The sequence below is a fragment of the Epinephelus lanceolatus genome, chromosome 7, assembly GCF_041903045.1.
Source record: "Epinephelus lanceolatus isolate andai-2023 chromosome 7, ASM4190304v1, whole genome shotgun sequence".
Lineage (NCBI taxonomy): Eukaryota > Metazoa > Chordata > Actinopteri > Perciformes > Serranidae > Epinephelus > Epinephelus lanceolatus.
This window is the reverse complement of record NC_135740.1, coordinates 31,888,217-31,908,069: the sequence shown is the minus strand read 5'-3', so window position 1 is coordinate 31,908,069 and position 19,853 is coordinate 31,888,217. Positions and strand designations below refer to the sequence as shown.

The following is a 19,853-nucleotide window of genomic DNA, read 5'->3' as shown; positions in this document are numbered from 1 at the left end:
CAGAATTTACATGCTGCAATTAGAGACCACAAGTAACTATGCCAGAAAGAACAACCATGATTCATCCATTAATGCCGTGATAGTAGCAAATTTGGTCGCAGCTATTGTAAATTTGTGCTTGTTTTCTCACAATTTGGTGTAGGCTACCCTAAAATATTATTTATTGATTCAGATTTAGATTCAAACAACTTTACTGATCTCACGTGAGGCAATTACTTTGTAGCATACTCATCCCAAGCATCAACCACAACAACATACAATTTCCTATGTTATGCACAGTCCAGTAAAACAGACCACTAGGTCATTGAAGGGCACATTGAATGGCCTGAGTTTAAAAAAAAAACAAAAAACATATAGATAAAAATATTTTTTTAAATGTTGTTCCATCCAATATTATAAGAATGTGTAGCCTATTATTTTGTTACAAATTACATTTGCTTTTTATCAGCCTTATCAAATACAAATTACAGAATACTCAAATGTAATTGAAATACATATTTTAAATACAAGTAACAGAAATACTGCCCATCCCTGCATGTATGTAAACTGTAACTGCAACTTGACTGGTCAGCAAAGGCATACAACTACAGAGCAGTAATACTAGTTTAGTCATACAGTCGGGCTTTACAGGAATAAGGTTTTGATCAGAGATTTTTTTAAAAAATGTAGTTATAATATTAAGGCCTTAACAAGCCCAGTGACATTAAAAATGAAAGGCAACAGGCAATAAAGATACCAAATATTGTGAGACAAAAGATAAATCTATACAAAATTCTCTTTGCTTTTTTAGCATCCTGTTTTCATCCTGCAATAATGAAAAAGCAATCAAAAGAAAAGAAAGGAACTGGACTGCCTGTAAAAAACTGAGAGGGGGTAAAGGAATAACTGTGCTTTAGAAAAGATAGAGATATATTCTTTCAGCTGACAAATGTTCAAATTGTAACCCTGTTGAATACGCTCCAAAGTAGGACAGTCACTGCACAAAACCCTGAGCAGTCTTTCTAAAGCAGACTGTATAAATGACATCCAGAACATGTTTTGTCCTATTTTAACCATGTGTTCAAGGAAAAACACTTGAAGTTGAATATAACACAATCATTCATGGTCATCGTATTTTTCCCCTTTTGCTTTCTTACAAGAGGTTGTATCGTATCAATGTACTCTCCTCAGTGGAGAGATTTGTCTGTGACCTCTTAGCACAAAGTCTCTAAGAAGTGGACAGCCAGTCTCAGTTAAAGACACAGAAGAGACAAAAAGGCTTAATTGTGGTTTGAAAGGCTAGGTACACAGCTTCTTAAAACATATATCTCTCTATATGTGTATATCTAATACAGTAAGTGCAACACAAGAATTTGACAATTTAAAGTTGTGCAAAGGCCTTTTTGATGGAGCCTTCCTACTGCCTCCTGTTGCTTCCAGGCTTACAGCCAGAAACTAGGCTAAACATGTCCTGGACCGAGCTCTCTTAATGCACAGGGGTGAACCTGATATAGATATTCCCATTTAACTCTCGGTAAGACTGGCTGCAAATATATATCCTAATATCTACTTTAAGGTAGGCCAGCAGTACAGGTGCACACCTTAAGATCCCCACCTGTTTCAGCTTCTTTGAGCACACTCCGTAGTCCCAGTCTGGGCTCGGTCCTACGTAGCATGATGCTGGGAGAAGTAATGGAGACCGTGGGGGCATCAGTAATCCCACCAGCTGTCCAAGGAACAGCCTCAAATCTCTGTTTTTCATCCCCTCATAGTGACATGAGCCCGGCTTCAGCGTTTGTCTTCTGAATGCTTAAGGTTGGGCGGCATGGCGCGGACTTAGCAGACGCCAGGGGCAGCCACATGGACCATCAGCTAGTGCCTTCCCACCAGCGCCCAAGCGCATTGGGTCACAACGAGTTGCCTTGGCACCACCAGAGAATGGTTTCCTAGAACTGATTGGCTGTCAGGCTCAATCCATTCGCTGCCCCCAGGAGCATGTCTCCATGACCAATTTAAGAGGCAGAGTCAGAGCCTTCCCACACTCCCTGCCTCTGAGAGACAGAGAACAACAGTCATGTGTAGATGTAGGCAGATTAAATATATACTTGTTAAAAGGCTGTATCAAGCCCCAGGTCATCGACAATGCTTGGAGTTATTGATCTGAGGGATTTTTTTAATTTGCTCAGCATTGGTGTGTTTTCCCTTTTAAGTTCAGGCTGTTTTGGACAAATTTGTTAAGTGTTAAATGCTAATTTCTAACCTAGCAGATACTGTGGCTTAATGGCTCCTCCCTTCATAAATATAAATCTGCACTGTATAAGATAATCTATCAGCTTTGCTAAAGTCTGTGGATACTTCCAGTTTGAATTTGACATTAAGTAAATCTCACCACAACTTTTCTCAGGATTTATTTTTAATCCTAAAACGGCCAAAGAAGAAATTCCTAATCACAGCCATGAGCTAAAACGTTAAGAAAGTCATGTATAATCATGATATCCCGACATTACTGCTCTGATTCTCTGCTTTTGATAAAAGCTGACCTTTTCAATAGGAAACATTAATCGTTTGCAGGAGGCCCTCTCCTCTCCTCTCCTCTCCTCTCCTCTCCTCTCCTCTTGGAATAGAAACAGGGAAGGGGGTCACTAAGGGAGATCTGTGTTGTCTCAATTAGAAGAGGAGGCGTTTTTCTCACTGGGCCCTGCTCCAAGCCCAGCTGTGTACCTTCCACCGTGGGCTGAGCCTCTCCCTGCATACTGAAAACATTACTGGCCACAGGTCAGAGTGTCACTCTGTGGGACTTCTCCTGCTCCCTATACACACACCTTTTATTTAGAGATCTCGGATAACCAGAACCAGATGGTGTCAGACAGGAGGACAGAAAACTCCAGAAAACTAGTTAGCTTAAAAACTCCCATAGTCATGCACGATTGAATGGGTTCATACATATTTTTTTGGGAAGTGTGTTTTGTCACACATGAGTGTGCACGCACACTTAACACACCATCCACAGTTTCCATCATCATTATCATTATCAGCCACTTCCCCCACTCCCTGTTATCATTAGGCATGATGATGATTGCATGGTTGAGAGCTCCACACCCCCACACCCCCAAACTGCAGTTCCACTGTAATGGTTCACCTTGAGCTGAGGAGTATTTTTGAAAAAAAACAAACAAAAAAACTTGCTGTGTCAAGGTTAAAACCTGGCAAAGGGGGGAAAGCGTACACTATCACTCCCTCCAGGAATTAGACGACACCATTAGGTTTCAGATACTGATGGATTTATTCTCATTTCTCCAACCTTCATCACCGTCATCAAATCCACCGTCAAACTGTTCAAATATATGACAATTTACAGAATGACAACATATTAATATTACTTACACGCTGTAGAAACATGACAGTAAAAATGCACAATGAAGACACAGTAAATCCCAAAATGAAACATACCTCGCTGGCTGCACACAACCGAGAGGGAATGAGTCCACTTCAGCAAAATATAAAAATAAAAACTTCAAAAAACGGCAATAAAATTACTGCTTCTTCTTTTGTCCGATGATGAAATGTTACCTTAAACTCTTAACTTTCTCTGCTCTCAACTCCTTCTTGGAGGAGATTACAACCGCAGCATCTCTGTACCTGCTCTGCACCTCATGTAAACATAATGCGCAACACCCAAAAGCGTCCCTGCGCAACACAATACACAACCAGTATCTCTGCAGCCCTGATACAAACCAAAATCGAAATTCAGGAAAATAAATCATTTAAATAATATATGTAAACAAAACATATCAAATAATGACATAAATAATATTTTCAATATTTAAATAATATTACAGTTAAATACATAAATGACTTGGAGAGATACTTATTAAGTTCATAGGCAATCATTTACTTTCCATAACAAACACCTAGAATATGTTTATCCACTCAAATACCAAGAGTTATTATCAGGCACTTATCTTGTTGTCAAAGCCCACATTATGTCTTATTCATACTGAATTATACATGCTTTTTTTCCTGTCCTGTTTTAGTTTACACAATCAATGCAGGTTTTCCAAGCTGAAAGTAAAAGAAATAATTTTGGCGTTAAAGGGAGAGGGATTGTCTTTCTGCGAGTGGGAGCATGCTTTTAAGATCCAAGATAGCGGGAGGGGTGGATAGAGAGGTGTGTATCCACACAGCAAATTGGCTTCGGGGTTGAGAAAGAGACCTCTGTTTAGCCTTCGTCAGTGGGGGAAATTGGTCACAGCTAGATTTCACTGGTCAATTGGTACGTTCAGATCTTGAGTGTGCTCTCTATTTTTGAAGGTCTCACTCATTATTCCAGCTTTAACTGGGGCAGGCACTTTATCTTGCTGGTAGACATTCAGGGACGCGTTTGTTGTCTATGTTTTGCCCCCTAATACCTTAATACGTTTCATTTATTCACTCATGGTTCCCCCCATCACATCTGTTTTGTTTTTGTTTTGTTATGGGTTTATGTGTGAAATGGTAGAGATACTGAACTTCAAAGGATTCAGAGTATATTCACTGGTCAACTGGCGCGTGTGTATATATATTTAACACTTCTGTGGAATTGGTATTTTTGTGGATCAGACGTGGCTGAGGCCAATGACTTTTCCTCTGAATCCATCTCCTTTAGACAGGCTGGCAGCTCTCCAGCAGCTCAATCCTCAGTGTGAGTCCCTGAGATGGAGGACAGGGCACATGTTTGCAGGCAGATTGCACATTTGAGGGAATAAATTGCCTCGTAGAGGACCAGACTCCACATTGTCTGTTCCACTCTGTGTTCCTTTGCCTTTAAATATGTTTGTTGAAGACCTGTCATCTGCAGTTTCTTTTATTTCTTTTCAAGGCCCGCTCATTTTATGGTGTCTGGTGGCGGGGCTCAGCCGGATGGTCTGTGTCCGGAAGTGAACATGTGGTAGTGTTTAGCTTTGTAATGCCCTGGGTTTTATGGACGTCTTGAGGGAGATATCGCATGGAAGGCAACCAGGATAGCGATTCTGGGCCAACAAACAGAATGGATGTCCAAGTGTTGGAGAACTCTTGTTATCACAGAGCTTCCCAAGGGTATACCTCAGTCCAAGGCCCACAGAGAAGGCTTAACATGAATGCCAAGTCATCTTTAATAAGCCAAATCTGTTTTTGCTCAAACATTCATGTATTTTTTCAATGGAACCTCTATCAATCTGGTGACTCCTTTTGGCACGGAGCAGGCCTTAACTCCCCCTCAGTTAATGGAATGTGTAACAGTTTCACTCACCAGAGACTTGTCTTCATGTGGTTATGTTGGCTCCAGTGAATCTTTCATGTGTTTTGTTAAACGTGATTTTGAAACACTTCCTCCTTGATATTCTTCTCAAGGCTCTTCACCCTTGTAAGTTAATACATTACAACAAATCAATGTGAAATACCGACTATTTATTATTCATTGGTTCATTTTCTTCTCAAGCTTGCATGGCTGATATCAAGTCAAGAACATTTGACCCTGTTATTTCCCTTAGAGGACCATCTGGCCCGAGAATCAGCTATGCCAGAAGTTGAGCTGTACGTGGTACAGTTGGTGTAAATCTCAGAAAGTGTTGCTCATCTTTAAGCGGATTTTCTCCAGTCTTTTATAGACTGTGTTCGTCCAGAGAAAAAGACATTCCTGTCCCTACCCTCCACCTTATTCCATCCTATATCAATTAATAAATGATTATGCTGCTGTATTATCTTGAAACAAAGATTTAATTATTACTATGTTGATCTGACAGCCTCACACAGATAATATATCTCTATGTGATATTGCTTTATATCACCATGGTACACAATGGCTTTAAGGAAACCAGCAGGCTGCCAAGAAATCTTCCGACATTGTGCCCATCACAAATGGCTCTTCACTGAGTGATTGTTTGGGAGATTCCATTAACAAATATAAATCTGTGCAAGAGGGATGGCTTTGTTGTCAGAGTATTACATGTTAGCCACTGGGCAAGTTATAAAACACGTTTAAATGTTGGCAAGGACTTTGATCAGCTGTTATGGCCCTACACTGTCAGACAGGTTAAGCTGTATTGGCAGAAAAAACAATTAGATTGATGTACATTCCCAAAGTTGCATTTTAATCAAAAGAAAAACACAAACTTTTGTCAACATTTAAAGGTTCAGTATGAAATTCTGGAGAAAGATAATTGATAGTTGAGTCCTGTTCCCAGGTTGTGAAATACCAACGACCTTGGGTTGGTAGTCGGACCAAACCACAAACCCAAAGTCAGTATTTGACAGCCTGGGAATGAGACTAGACTATGAACTGTTTTTTCAGAATTACATTCCGCACCTTTAACTCGACCTAATTAGGATGCCAAGTGGAGGGTGTGGTTTTTAGTTACAACTTCAGTGTTTTGGACACATTTATAAAACTTGCTTTATTGTTGTGGCCAACCATCTGGCTGAAATATGCCACCTATAGTCATCCTCTATACACACCTGGGACTCCGACTACTGTGGCAGCTTGAATGTGTGCAAGCCCTCCAGGGCCCATCAGTCCACATTCAGTGCTCAGAGGAAACATGTGACATGTGGCATAATTGAGTCAGCCAGCAAATACTGTAGCAGAAATCAGCCAACTGACGCCACTACTCATTGCCCAGCGGGAGAGCTCTGAGCTGTATAGGATGGCATCAGAAAAGGAATGTGCCTGTTTCATATTATTAAAGGCACTGTTTTTCTGTTTAATTTGAGATAGCATGGAGCCCTGGGGGTAAGGGCGAAGGCAGCTGAGGCACTGACGAATGGGCTGAGAGCACCCTGCTGAGAGTGTAAGATACCTAGGTGAGAGATTCAAGTGGCAGCAGGGGAAAGAGAATGGAGGTTTAAGAGAACAATTTAGTACCAAAAGCAGCCAAATTCCCCCTCTCAGTTTAATTCGCCCTCCGTCTGTGGGCCATTCTCTAAGGGAGATTATTGTTTCCTCATGTTTTATTTTTGCTGGCTCTCCACTTTCTTTGTCCAAGGCTCTTGCTACATAAGAAATCCAGCATGATTCCTCTGGCCTCACTGGTTACTGACTCAGTGAATGTGAGTCAGGATATTATGGCTGTAATGTTGTTGTCATTGGATTTATTTATGAAGTGATTAATATTTATTTTGTGTCTGTCTTATTTGGTGGGTTTGGGGGAGTTCTGAAAGAAAATTGCAGACACTGAAACATGAAAATATGTATTTCTGCCAGCCTTCTGAAATCAAAGGCTTTAAAAAGCCTAATCCTGGGAATTGGGTTTATATTTTTTTAATGTGAAAGCAGACAAACACATTGACATAACAACAGTCAGCAACTGAAGTCTTGTTCTGATGTCAGTCTTTCTAATTTTCTAATTTCACCCACCTTCACTTAATGCAGCTGTAATTGAAAATTAACTTTTGTCGGGTCAAAACACATGCATTGCGTTTCTCCACAGATATAGTCACAAAAAAGATGCACGTCCATACAGCATGTTTTTTGAAACTGTTATTTTTGTCATTAGTGCTTTCATACATAATGTGAATATTATGCAGCCTAAAAGCGACTATATATATTTTTTTTGTGGGTTCATGTACTTGAAGATTTTAATACAACAACACAAAGGTCCATAGCCTGAACCAAGAGGGCTAATTTCATTTTTCCTTTCAACCTTGACCTAGGCTGTGCATACCAAATCACACGCTTCGTTCTTACCTCTTATATTAAAAGCCCAAGGCATATTTATTGTGTGAGTGTTTACTTATAGTAACCTAGGCTATACAAAAACTCAGCTGCCCAGGGTCAATAGGATCCAGGTAGCTGTCTCCAATTCACATTGCTGTATGTATGAATAGTTTTGCTGCAAAATATTAACAAGTGACTATCTTACATGTTCGTGCCATTTATTCATCACATCCTTGGGCATACTGATCCAAGAATCAATGTATTTGAGGAGTTGTTATTGCTCACAAGTGGTAATAAAGTCCTGATACTGACAAAGATTGAAGCAAAACACAGCAGTGAAAAAAGCAGCGAAACAAATCTATCCGTGGAATTTTTTTCTCATAATGTGAACTTTAGAAAGGCACTAATCAAAGGGTTGTGTCCAGTTAAAAAAATTCTCACAACTCCTACCTTAAATGCATTTATTTTTATTCTATAGTCCCCCCTCTCACCTCGTTGCTCCTGTTAACACAAAGAAAGGTCAAGCTGTTGGCTGATGTGCATCTCTGAGCTCCGCTGAGTATGAAGGTGATACTGCACATCGTGTGCTGCTGTCCGAGCAGACTTAAAGTTAGAGTGCAGAGTCTTGTCAGCCTCTGAGGAACATACTCAGAAGACGACAGAAAATCAAACCACAATACTGTGTGTAACATTGGTACATGCTTGCACCCCTTTTAGTCCTACTTAATACAGTAAACAACAGCATCCCTGATGTCATGTGTTGACAGAAAGCACTGGAGCTAGGCAGGTGCCTTCAGCATTGCTTCTTCTGGCTGCCCAGGAGATGCTGCCTCTTTGATTGTTTCTTCAAATATGCAAGCCAGCGCTAGGGGAGCAGATTGTTTGTTCTAGATTTCCTGGGAGACTCCCACCTTGGGCTTGAACAGAGCGGTTGTGATGATTAGCAACAAAGTGTGCTGCCTCTCCCATAATCCATCAGGAGGAGAGGGGAGGGTCTAAGGAATCTTCTCTCTCATTTCGCTGCTTCCTCTCATCTCATTCAGCGCTCCTCACTGCTGTCATTCCAGTTACAAATGTTGACCTCTTGTCCTCTACATGGGCACCTATGTTTTTAGAGCTTGATGCTATTGACGTGTAAGTGAAGAGTAATACATACTGACATGTGGTGTTTGCCCAGTGTGTGGCCTCAGTAATGTCTCCATTTTGAAAACACAGGTTCCTTCACTAGTGGACCAATTTGTCTTTTGTGCTCAGTTGTGTAACAGAGACTTAATGCCATTTTCTGGCATTGTGGGGGGTAACACAATTATCTCCTTGGCTCGAGCGAGTTGACAGACAGGGCCTAAAGGAAGGAGCTGCACTTATCAACCATCTACCCACTGTCACACTGACAGAAATGTTGGCGCACGCAAGCAAATGAAGAGGGGGATGTCATCCGCAGGACTGTGATGCACAGCTGATGATATGGCACATTATATAGTTCCGTTGTAATGTTGATGGGGGCTGTCATCAATAACATCTGCCGCTCAACAAATCAGTGTTATACCACATGTAGGCTGGCCTCAAGGCTGGACACAAAAACATAATGCATTTTACTGTTGCTGTTTAGCTTATTCTAGCAATGTGGAATATGACAGCAATCGTGGTTTATCTATTTGATATTGCACCTTGTTCAAGACATGGGATGAGGCGCCTGTGATTTTTACATATACATTACACTCAGTGTATCATCTGAATGTAGGATGCACTAAGAAGTTAAAGGTCCAGAGTGTAGGATTTTGGGAGATTTATTGGCAAAAATGGAAGATAAGAAGTATGTTTTCTTTAGTGTAAGATCTCCTGAAAATAAGAATAGTGTTTTCTTACCATATAATGAGTGAATTATATCCACATAGGGAGCAGCTTCTCGTGCACAAAGTCCACCATTTGCACTGCTATGTTTCTACATAAGTCCAGAAGAGACAAAACAAACACTGGCTCTAGAAAGGGCCATTAGTGTTTTTGCGTTAGCCTTCGTAACTAGCAGCCCCTACACGATGAGCAGCATCAGAAAAACACACATATTTTAAAGGAAATGGCCACTTTGGAATGAAAATACAGACAGTACTTACTGACCGTCATGCCGACAAGAAGTCCAGTGTAGTTTTTTAATGCACAAAACTCGTTCGGGTTATCGGAGAAATTACATCTTTTCAAGTCAATTTTGCATTGGATTACACCGGACGAGCCTTTCTGATGTTTTTTGAAATGCATTAGCAGAGTTTTATTACGTTTTCAAAATGTGGGTTCCATGCACTTCAAGAGTAGCTGTTATTCTGGCTAGCTGTTATCCTCCCATACCCCGAACGAGTTTTGTGGATTAAAAAACAACACTGGACTTCTTGTCGGCATGACGGTCAGTAAGTACTGTCTGTATTTTCATTCTAAAGTGGCCATTTCCTTTAACACAGAACTGTTTTATTCAGTGTTTTTACCAGTTTAAATCACCAGATGTATTTGTTTTGGAGAGGAAGAGTCCTCTGCAGATGACTCAGCTTCCTGCACAATGAACACTCATGGAATCCTGACAGGGAGTTCATACTTGGCACATGGGAGAAGTATCAGCTGGTTGCAATCTGCACTCCTCTCCGCTAGATGCCACTTGATCCTTCACACTGCTCCTTTAAATAGCCGACCAAGTATTTCATAGGAAGTAGCTCAAAGAGTAGCTGGCTTGTTTTGCCTTTTACTAAGAAAAGAGTGTTATGGAACCGACATGCTGAAGTTTTCTGGTATGGAAACTATGGTTTTTAATTGGTTTATACCATCTGTTGCAGCCTTACCCATCCTTGCCTGTCAGCTTACACTTTAATATGCATAAATGTATTTGCATTCTAATGTATGTAAATTATTTATTTCACTTTACCGTGGGAAATGTTGAAATTTCTTTGAACGTCATTTAATTCTTGCTTTTCTACACAGCTGAAACCAGTCAGTGTAACATTTTGATTAAATAGCTGGCTGTATGGTCTTGTTACATCGCATATAATTTCCAAGAAGTTAACATAGTAATTTTAATTTTTTTTCTTTCCTGCAGTGAGAAAAGATGTGAAAGATGAGACGGATGACAGAATGCAACAGTTCAAGAAAAAGGCGAAAGAGCTTCGCATCCTGGACGCCAAAACAGCTCAGAATCTTTGTAAGTATATATAGTTCTGTTTTTCTTTTATTTTACAGCCACTGACCACAGGTTTAACACCATTAGTTCATGAAGTACTACATTCTTTTTAACCATGACCTTTTATGACAGAAATGTCAGTGTTATTTTCCATGACACCCCAGGCATTTTCATACCTCCCTGAACAGCTCAAGAAAGCTGTTGGTGGGAAACAAACAGTAGAATGCCCTCGACAGTGATAGTGCTTTACTGGGCCCTTTTGGGAAATGTTTTCTTGGCAGTAGTTTAGCAGTCACCACAAGTGCATATAGATTGTGTCCATGCTCCCTGTCTGTACTCATGTGTAAAGCAAATTTCTATTAGAACAGACCACTAAAGCTTTGTGTAGGTGTTCTGAATCCCCAGGAGATTAAATGGACTAAATGTTCAGTTGATAATGGTGTGCAGTTTTTACCTCACCCTCCAAGCACTCATTTATTTCTTTGTGGTGGGTTGAAAGGTTTCTCGGTTGGGGTTCGATGCAAATGATCTACAGAAACTTTTTCCACCTTAGAATTTCCGAAACAGCTCAGCTCCTGCACCTTCTCTCTTCCATGTGAACCTCCTTGATCCCAAATCCATGAAATGTGTGTGAATTTATAACACAAAAAAATGAGTGACTCCTTGCAGCATTGTTTTGATTGGTAGGTCGAACATTTCATATTGTTTCCCCAACTCTGTGGGATTTCACTGCAGCCTTGATATCCCTTGCCTCAGAGATACAATGTAAATGACAACACCTTATGCAATATGCATGTCAAGTGCTAAGATTACAGGTCACCCTCCTTGCAACTCTTACTTCATCCTTTTTGTTTACCTATGTTTTTCTTATATATTTTTTAAAGGATGAGTGCAGAGGTATGCAGTGGCATTCTGCAGACTGGAATGAGTATATATTTTAGATAGATACCTTCCTGTACACTGGATAACAACCGGAGGGAAACTAGGATGTTAAAATGAGATGAGGGATTCATGTACATCACAGAAACATGACTAATTATATGTGCCTTCCAACCAATTCCCTTCCTGCGCGCTGCTAATATCTTGCAATGACTTCATGTTCTTGCGTTTCCATGAAGAGAGACCAGATGAATGAGTTCATCAGGCAAAATATTGGGATCTGATGTCAGAAAGGGGCATGTGGCATGAACATAAGGATGATGCACAGAAGCGTCTGTGTGTGAGTTTGTATGTGTCTGCGTGTGCATGTCATGGCACTCGTGTACGGGGTGTGTGACAAATGTTGATAGGTGTCACTGCCATCTTTGATTACTGCCCCAGCAGATGGGCTTTGAGTTTGGCAGGAAGCAAAAATAAGTGTAGAAAATCTCACCTCCAGAATGGCAATGGGTGGAAGGCATGTGGTCCTACACAGATACACAGCTCCCCCGGGTCGCCTTGACACATAATGAAGCATCATGGATCATATTCACTGCCTGCTGCACAACCCTCTAAGCTCCCTTTTCAATTTTGATGTGTGTTGGTATTGAAGGTTCAGTGACTGGGATGGGTTGCGAGACAAAATGAATGATTGTGATGCCAGCGCCACTTCATGTATTTTCATATAACGATAATACATACCACTGCCTCATAAAGTGTGTGCCTATCTGTCTCTCTATCTATCTAAAAGCATACTTGCAGCTGTTACAATGAGCTGCAGGTGAGCATATGACTTGTTGCTAAGCCCTCAATCTCAGAACTCATCCGCTATCGGTTTGACAACAATAAGTCTCTGGGGGCAACGGCAAATATTTTGGGGGCTCTGGTGTAGCTAGTGGGCTAAGACTTCCTCTTCTGTGCGCTGCTCATAGTTTACAGCTCGATGAGCAACTTGAGGCAGGTCCAGACAACATTTTGGCTGTTTCGACAAACACACAATATCTGCATATGAATGTGGATGAATTAGGAAAACGGCAAATAAAAAGCTTAATTGTCATCAGACAATAGCCAAAGGGTCTCGTGACTGCCTGGCAGCCAATGCATTCTGCTTCTTTTTCTCTCCACTCGCACTGTGAACCTAAGGTAGGTAACCAAAGCCCACACAAATGTGATTGGTCAGTATTACTCGGACAACAAAGGGAAACCACAATGCTTTGGACACCAAAATCATGTCCTGTTGCCTATGGATTCTGCATACATATGTAGATATCTGTTTATAGATATAGATAGACAGATATTTTTTTTTCCCCTGGGCTGGTTTTGGGACTGTCACGGCCTGATTTCAGGGCAGCTTTTCTGAAGAATAATAATTCATGTTGAGATGTTTATGGGTGTTTTTTGCAGTTAAATAGAACTAGGAGCTTATTATAAGAATTAGTGTTTCCCACAGAACCATTCTATTTGTGATGGCAGGGAGATGTGGAGGTGGCTGACAGCTGATTACTAATGATCAGCTATTGCTCCCGTTAAAAGCAGCACTGAAGGTCAGTCCCCACGAGCCACTCTCCTGCTGTTCTCTCTGCCCAGTTAGCACGAGCTAACACAGCAGTGGCCCCTGACATCCTACACTGTGCACTTAAATGGTCCCAGCAGTCTCACACTGACACTGAAACAGGTCCACTCGGTCGTTTAGCCCACTAGTAACTGTTGGATAATGTTAGCTGTGTGATGCTAACAGTTAGCCCTGTCACTGTGTGTGTGAAACGCTGTCCCAGGCACAGAGCTCACTCTCACACATAAGACGAGGTGGACAAGGAGGTAGTCAGTAAATCAATATGATGCACGCAGTCAGTAAATCAATATGATGCACGCAGCTCTACAATGAAATGAGATGTTTTAAAAAAATCAAATGAATGGACAGTGAATGGACAAAATTGCAAGGTGGCATAGAATGCACAGGGATTTGCTGAATTTGCGTAAATCGTTGCGATGGCAACATCTCAACATCCTGGAGGAACTGATAGACATTACTAAGCCCTGAATAAAAAGACTTGTTGTCAAAATGAGACAAGATACAACCACATCCATTTTGACTACGATCCTACCTTTGGGGTGATTCATTATCTTAGTCACTTGGCTGTTAAAGCAAAGGTTGGAGACAAACATTAGATCAACAGCAGAGTTCTTGATATTAGTGGATAAACCATGAAGTTGTGAAGTGAAGGAACCTGAAGACCAAGTAGACTGATCAAAATGGAAAGATTTTGACATAAGGAGGTGAAAATTCTAACATCCTAACATCTGAAAGCCCAGACTTTAATGACAGCCCACTTTTCAAATGTACAATTAAGTCAGCAGGGTACCCGCGGGGTCTTAAAAACTTGAAAAAGTCTTAAATTTGATAACCGTAAATTAAGGCCTTGAAAAGGTCTTAAATTTTGTTTACAAGTCTTAAATTTCATTCTCAAAGGTCTTAATTTTTCCCTTTCTTATCTGCATGATACAGCTCAACAACATAACTGTATACTAAGTAAACTAACAAAAAAAAAATCTTTGAACGTTGTAAAATGATTTTTTTCTGCGACTTTATCGATCTCCGACATGAGGTGGCGTTCCAATGCACTGTTTCAACTAGGAGGTCGGAAAATCCTGATTTCCGAGTTTTCTAGGACGCAGCATTACGTTGGCGCGTGCACAGTCAGCCGCTGACCCACCGAGGTCGTCGATCGCGCAGCAGCTTTGGGATGGGCAAGTGCAGATTTAATCCATCGTAGCTAAGTGACTCAAAATATGACTGGGCTCAGGCTGTACCAGGGAATGAGTGGGAGGCTCAGTGCAGCCTGTGCCGTAAAAAATTCAAGCTCGGCACAATGGGACATATGGCCTTGGAGTCGCACATGAAGAGTGCTAAACATTTAGCATGCTCAGCAGCTACACGGAGGCAGGCACCCATATCCCAGTTCTGCGCGGCAAACCCAACGCTAACCTCAACAGTCACCTCGGCTGCCAGCAGCACCGAGCCACCACAGCCAGGTAACATACGAGCTCTTTGTGGCTCGACGCCAACGCTTAAGGCAGAGGTGATGTGGACACTAAAGACGATATCGGACCACCACTCGTATACGTCAAATGAAAATATAAGCGAGCTCTTCAAAGTCATGTTCCCCGACTCAGAGATCGCGGCTACTTTCACATGTGGGAGCAACAAGACTGCCTATATTACTAAGTTTGGTCTGGCCCCTTTCATCACCAAACAACTGACCGAGCAGGTCAATAAGGCGTCTGGATTTGTGGTCATGCTTGACGAAAGTCTAAACAAAAGTACAAAAACTAAACAGCTGGACATTCATCTGCGCTACTGGGTTGGTGACTGCGTCCACTCAAGATATTTTGGCTCTGAGTTCATGGGCCATGCTATGGCGGTGGACCTGCTAAAACATTTCAAAGTAAGTCCATTTGTAATACTTTTGCACACAGGCGTGCGCACGCACACACTATTGTTTATTAAAATAAGTGATTGTTATTTGTCCCTGTGTTATGCTGTTATTCTTAGTTATTCTGACAGATTTTTTTTGCATTATTTCATAAATGTATGCCAGAATAGGTGCGAGGTTGGTCTTAAATTTCATTGGTTGTGGTCTTAAAAAGGTCTTAAAAAGTCTTAAATTTGAGTGGAAAAATCCTGGGGGGACCCTGGTCAGAGTGGCCTATTGTATTAAAGGCAGACCCTGAAGTAGGAAAATCATAACAGCGTTTAAATCACCAGCAATCAGTAAATCAGTTTTAGCCCTTAGATTTTTTGAACAGGCGCGGGATTGGACATTTTTATATAATATTGGATATATACATTTCTTTGTCTGCAGTCTTAAAAACAGTTAACTTTTACTGTAGACTTGAAATGTTTAAAAATCAGTGAGTTTAGAGGAAAAGTTTATAGGAACTTAGGCCAGAAGCATACCCTTTGAAAACAAAGATTTTTACATATTTAAAACTAGAAGAGAATGAGCCATTTGAAAAAAATACAATACAAATATTTTTCATGCTGGTGTGTGCATTTTTTTTTTTTAATGTGGTAGTTTTAATAACAATTTATATCAAAGTGATAGAGGCAAACTTGAAAAAGATATATGCCATTTCTGGCAGGTCTCAGGGTTTCCCACACATTCATTTATTTGTGGCAGCCTGCCACGATAACATCTGCCGCCACGGTTTGATTTTTTTTATTCTTGGAGCTGGACCGCTCATTTAGAGTGCTGTTGCAATATACATATATCATTTGGTTGTTAATTTCACCACACTGTCGAAGCTAAAAGTGCAGTCGCAGAACGGCAGGTGCAGTGAAAGTGAAACTTAATCGTTCATTACTCTTAGTCTAAATGTTTGCATTCACTCACCTCTAAATATTCTGTTCCTCTCATCCGTTGATCTAATCAGCTCTAATCCGATCAAATGATCAGTTATCCACTCTGCATCTCAAGTTCGTCAAACTGCTGAGGAAAAAAAGAATTCCTTAAGAGTTCCACCTGTGCTGCGTTCATGGACCCACAAAATCACAGACCCAAATTTCGAAAAGGGACACAGAATGATACAAAGGGACACACACACAAAACGCCATGCCACACAAAGATTATAATTCTGTGGGAAACACTTTGCACATATTATGCGATAGTAAAATCCCTTGCAAAATTTCACACTGTTGGCTAACTTATCATAAGCACAGTGACTTCCCAAGGCAGCCTACTACAACTAATGTGAACTCTAATGAATTGTGTTATGTTAAACAATTTCCATAACAAAAGTAGTAGGCATCCCACTGATTGTCAACTTTACAAACATCACGGAGCTCCAACTATGGAGAACCACTGCATCACACAGTTTGTGTGCATAGTATCAGCTGTTTAAAAAATTGGAATGCCTTGATTACCACAATCACCATGACTGTGCACTAGAGATGCACCTGTCCAGCTTTTTCAGTTTCAATACCAATCCCGATGCTGTGGCTTTGAGTATCAGCCGATACCCGATACCGATCCGATACCATGGTTGACGTAAAAAGCTATATACCTTTACATGTAGAACAGAAAAGACTAGAGGCACCAGGCATTGATGACTACACAGTTCTTTCCTAAGATAAGATGAAACAGATTAATGCAATGATGAACTATTTATTTTTAACAAAAATAAACAATTGTGCAACAGCAGTTGAAATATAGTGAAATACCTCCACACAGCAGATTTTCTCCTTCGTTCCATGACGTATGATGTAGCTTGCGTCGCAATAGATGTAAAGGGAAAGGATCGCCTCAGGTGTAGGTTGCATTTTCCGATACCCGATCCATCTATTTTGATGATATCAGGGCCAATATTCGATCCAGATATCGGATCGGTGCATCCCTACTGTGCACCTCCAGCAAATAAACAAGCCACAAATATACTGTAGCTTAGTGCACCGTCGTGGAATCTAAGAACTGATCTTGGTGGGTGGATGTGTAGATGCAGTTTTTTTGGCAAAGTGTTCACCAAAACTACATTAACACACCTCCAACTGCACCGTTGTGCTCATCTTATGCCGGTAAAACCAAACTGGTTCAGGGTGACTAGACACAGCTGACAGAGCGTACAAAAAGTAAAAATAATGGCAGCAAAAGTTGGATTTTCAGTCACTCTCTACCCGTGTCTTCTGCCCCATCTGTATCTACTTCAGTTTGTAATTTTACAATAACTCCCAGGATTACTTTTGACAATATTTCCCCAAGAGAGCCTTGCATCCAGCTGTTGGTTTCATATGAGGAGGATATAGAGCATATTGGAGAGACACTAATAAATGTATACCATTTAGACAACAAATGAGGATGACGTGATTCATTTGATAAAAATACACCACAATATGGAAATGTATTGCTAATGAGGGAAAAATTACATAACTCCAGCCAACAGCAAAACAGAAGAAACATCACTTTAGATGGAGTGACTTTCTCCGCAGTGCTACAGCTCTGAGTCACCAGGAACCTGATACAGTGAAGCAGAAAGGTTAATGTTGAGTAAATAAACTTATATTATCATACCTCACATTAAATGCAGTAGTCGTGATATGTCATGGCTATGTACTAACTAAATGCAGTCAATAGTGTGTGTAATAAATAGTGATAGACTGTGACAAAAAAAAGAAAAAAAGAAGCAGTACCTCTGCGATTGTTGCGCGTCAAATACAGACATCAGGTCCCACTGCAGCAGCAGTATAGCAGCTGTTGAGTGAGTCTCCTCCAACTCATTACCAAACCTCCACCTGTGACTTCCACCTGGATACACCATCAGCTCCAATTTCCACTGTAGGCACCCCACCTGGAGAGCGAAACACCCACTAGGTTGTCCCCTGAGGCAGATTCAGTGTACTTCTTTGTATCCACCCAAACAAAACCATGTAGCCCTCCCAGATGACAACATATCTGCCGCCTCAAGTACAAGTACAAGTAACTTATCGTCATTAACTCACTGTTATCATTATGGCTCACTTTTTATGACTTTGTGTGTTGTATGGTTTTGGCACCTCTCTCTGTTACTGCTGAATCTTGATGTTTTCCTTCCCAATTTTTGTCAGGGTGACACAAACTATCCTGTTGAGGGCCAGAAAGTGTATTAGTTTTTCCAAGTGACAAGTTAGGTCTGTGGTCATTTTGTCGGAGGAGCGATGAGTGCTGAAATGTCTCTTTGAACCCCGCGGTCTAATAAAAAAAAAAAAAAAACAGGAGAGGAAATGACTCTCTTCTCTCTCCATCACAACAGCAATTTTCTTGGGCTCGTTCCGCCTGCCTTATGAAGAGATCCGGGACATTGTGCTGGAGGTAGACGAGGAAAGACTGAGCGAATCACTCATCCAGGTAAGACTGATGTTCACTGTGGTGTGTTAGTTTTTTCACTCACACCCACACACAGACATACACACACACTCTTATTTTACCCTCTGAAACACATGTGCACCTCTGTATGTGTCACACAGAGAGAGACACTTTCTCTACGTGTTCACATGAAAAGATAATTTTTGAATTTCAGTGTCTGGCGGCTTGCTTGGCGACCCCATTTTACACCTGGTATGGTCTGCTTTTGGCACAAGTCTGTTTCCTCATTCTCATGTGGACCACAGAGACCCCCCCCCCCCCCCATTCATCCTCTTATAATGGATGATGAAGGACAGGGCTTGGCAGAGTCTCCCCAACTCCACCCTCCTTTCCTCTTGCCTTTGTCCTAAACCATAATTGATGAGCTTCCTAAAGGCTACTTGTTTGTGCTCCCAATTTTATTTCTGTTTCTCTTGTCACAAAAAGCATTAATTGAAAGCAGGGCGGGTGCATCTGAAGTGAAGATGCATCACTGGACAGCGAGAGCCTCAATTGCACTAATATTTCCTGCACTGCCCTTGTGTTGAGCACTAAAGCAGCGCTATTGTCTTTTGTTTTATTTTTATTTCCGAAGTAGGAGGTGTAAACTTCAGGAACGAACAGCAAATGGAAGATTTGACTTTAATATAAACTTGGCAGTGATACACTGTGTTGTGCGCAAGAATGTTTTTCTCAACCAGCAGTGGGCATCGTTCAAGTGAAGCTTTCAAGCTTAAGTCCAGAGGTCATTCCTACCCTTTAAAAATAAATAGATAAATACGTTACCTTTGTACTGATATATGTGTCCTTTCCCACATGGCTTATCAACCAACACTTGCACAGAAGCTAGTCTGCTTCCTCTTCACTGCTTGGATCCTAGACGCTAGTAAAGGGTGGTGAGGCAATATATATTAAGATGGGGCCTATCTGCAGAGCTGCCCTGCAGGACTATTATTTTGAGCTCTGATAACCTTTAATTGGCTAGCAATCTGGCAGAAAGTATAGAGCCTACGTTATGAGATGGCAGACCCCCCTCTGCTTTGTGAAGGAGAAAGGAAGTTAAGGTGTTGACCTTTACCACCTTCAACCCTTTTTTTCCGTAGCAAAGTAGAATCAGCCAACAAGGCAGCTGCGTCCCCGACACATCCCCGCCAGGGCCTCGTTGCACACTGCACCAGACAAATGGTCGGACTGGTTTACAGTAGTCTGGTTTGCTTCGCAGGGAAAAGAACAACCGACCTTGACCAAGCCG

At 41.2% G+C, this 19,853-nt stretch overlaps 1 protein-coding gene across 8 annotated transcripts in view; it reads left to right on the top strand.

Annotated features, from left to right (window-relative positions):
- Positions 1-19,853, top strand: part of diaph2 (diaphanous-related formin 2) — a 516,939-nt gene that overhangs the window by 263,427 nt on the left and 233,659 nt on the right. For all 8 annotated transcript variants that reach the window (XM_078169451.1, XM_078169450.1, XM_078169448.1 and 5 more), the window contains 2 exons: positions 10,728-10,829; positions 18,510-18,604. In XM_078169451.1, coding sequence (XP_078025577.1) covers positions 10,728-10,829; positions 18,510-18,604 — 197 coding nt within the window. The remainder of the gene's footprint in view (positions 1-10,727; positions 10,830-18,509; positions 18,605-19,853) is intronic.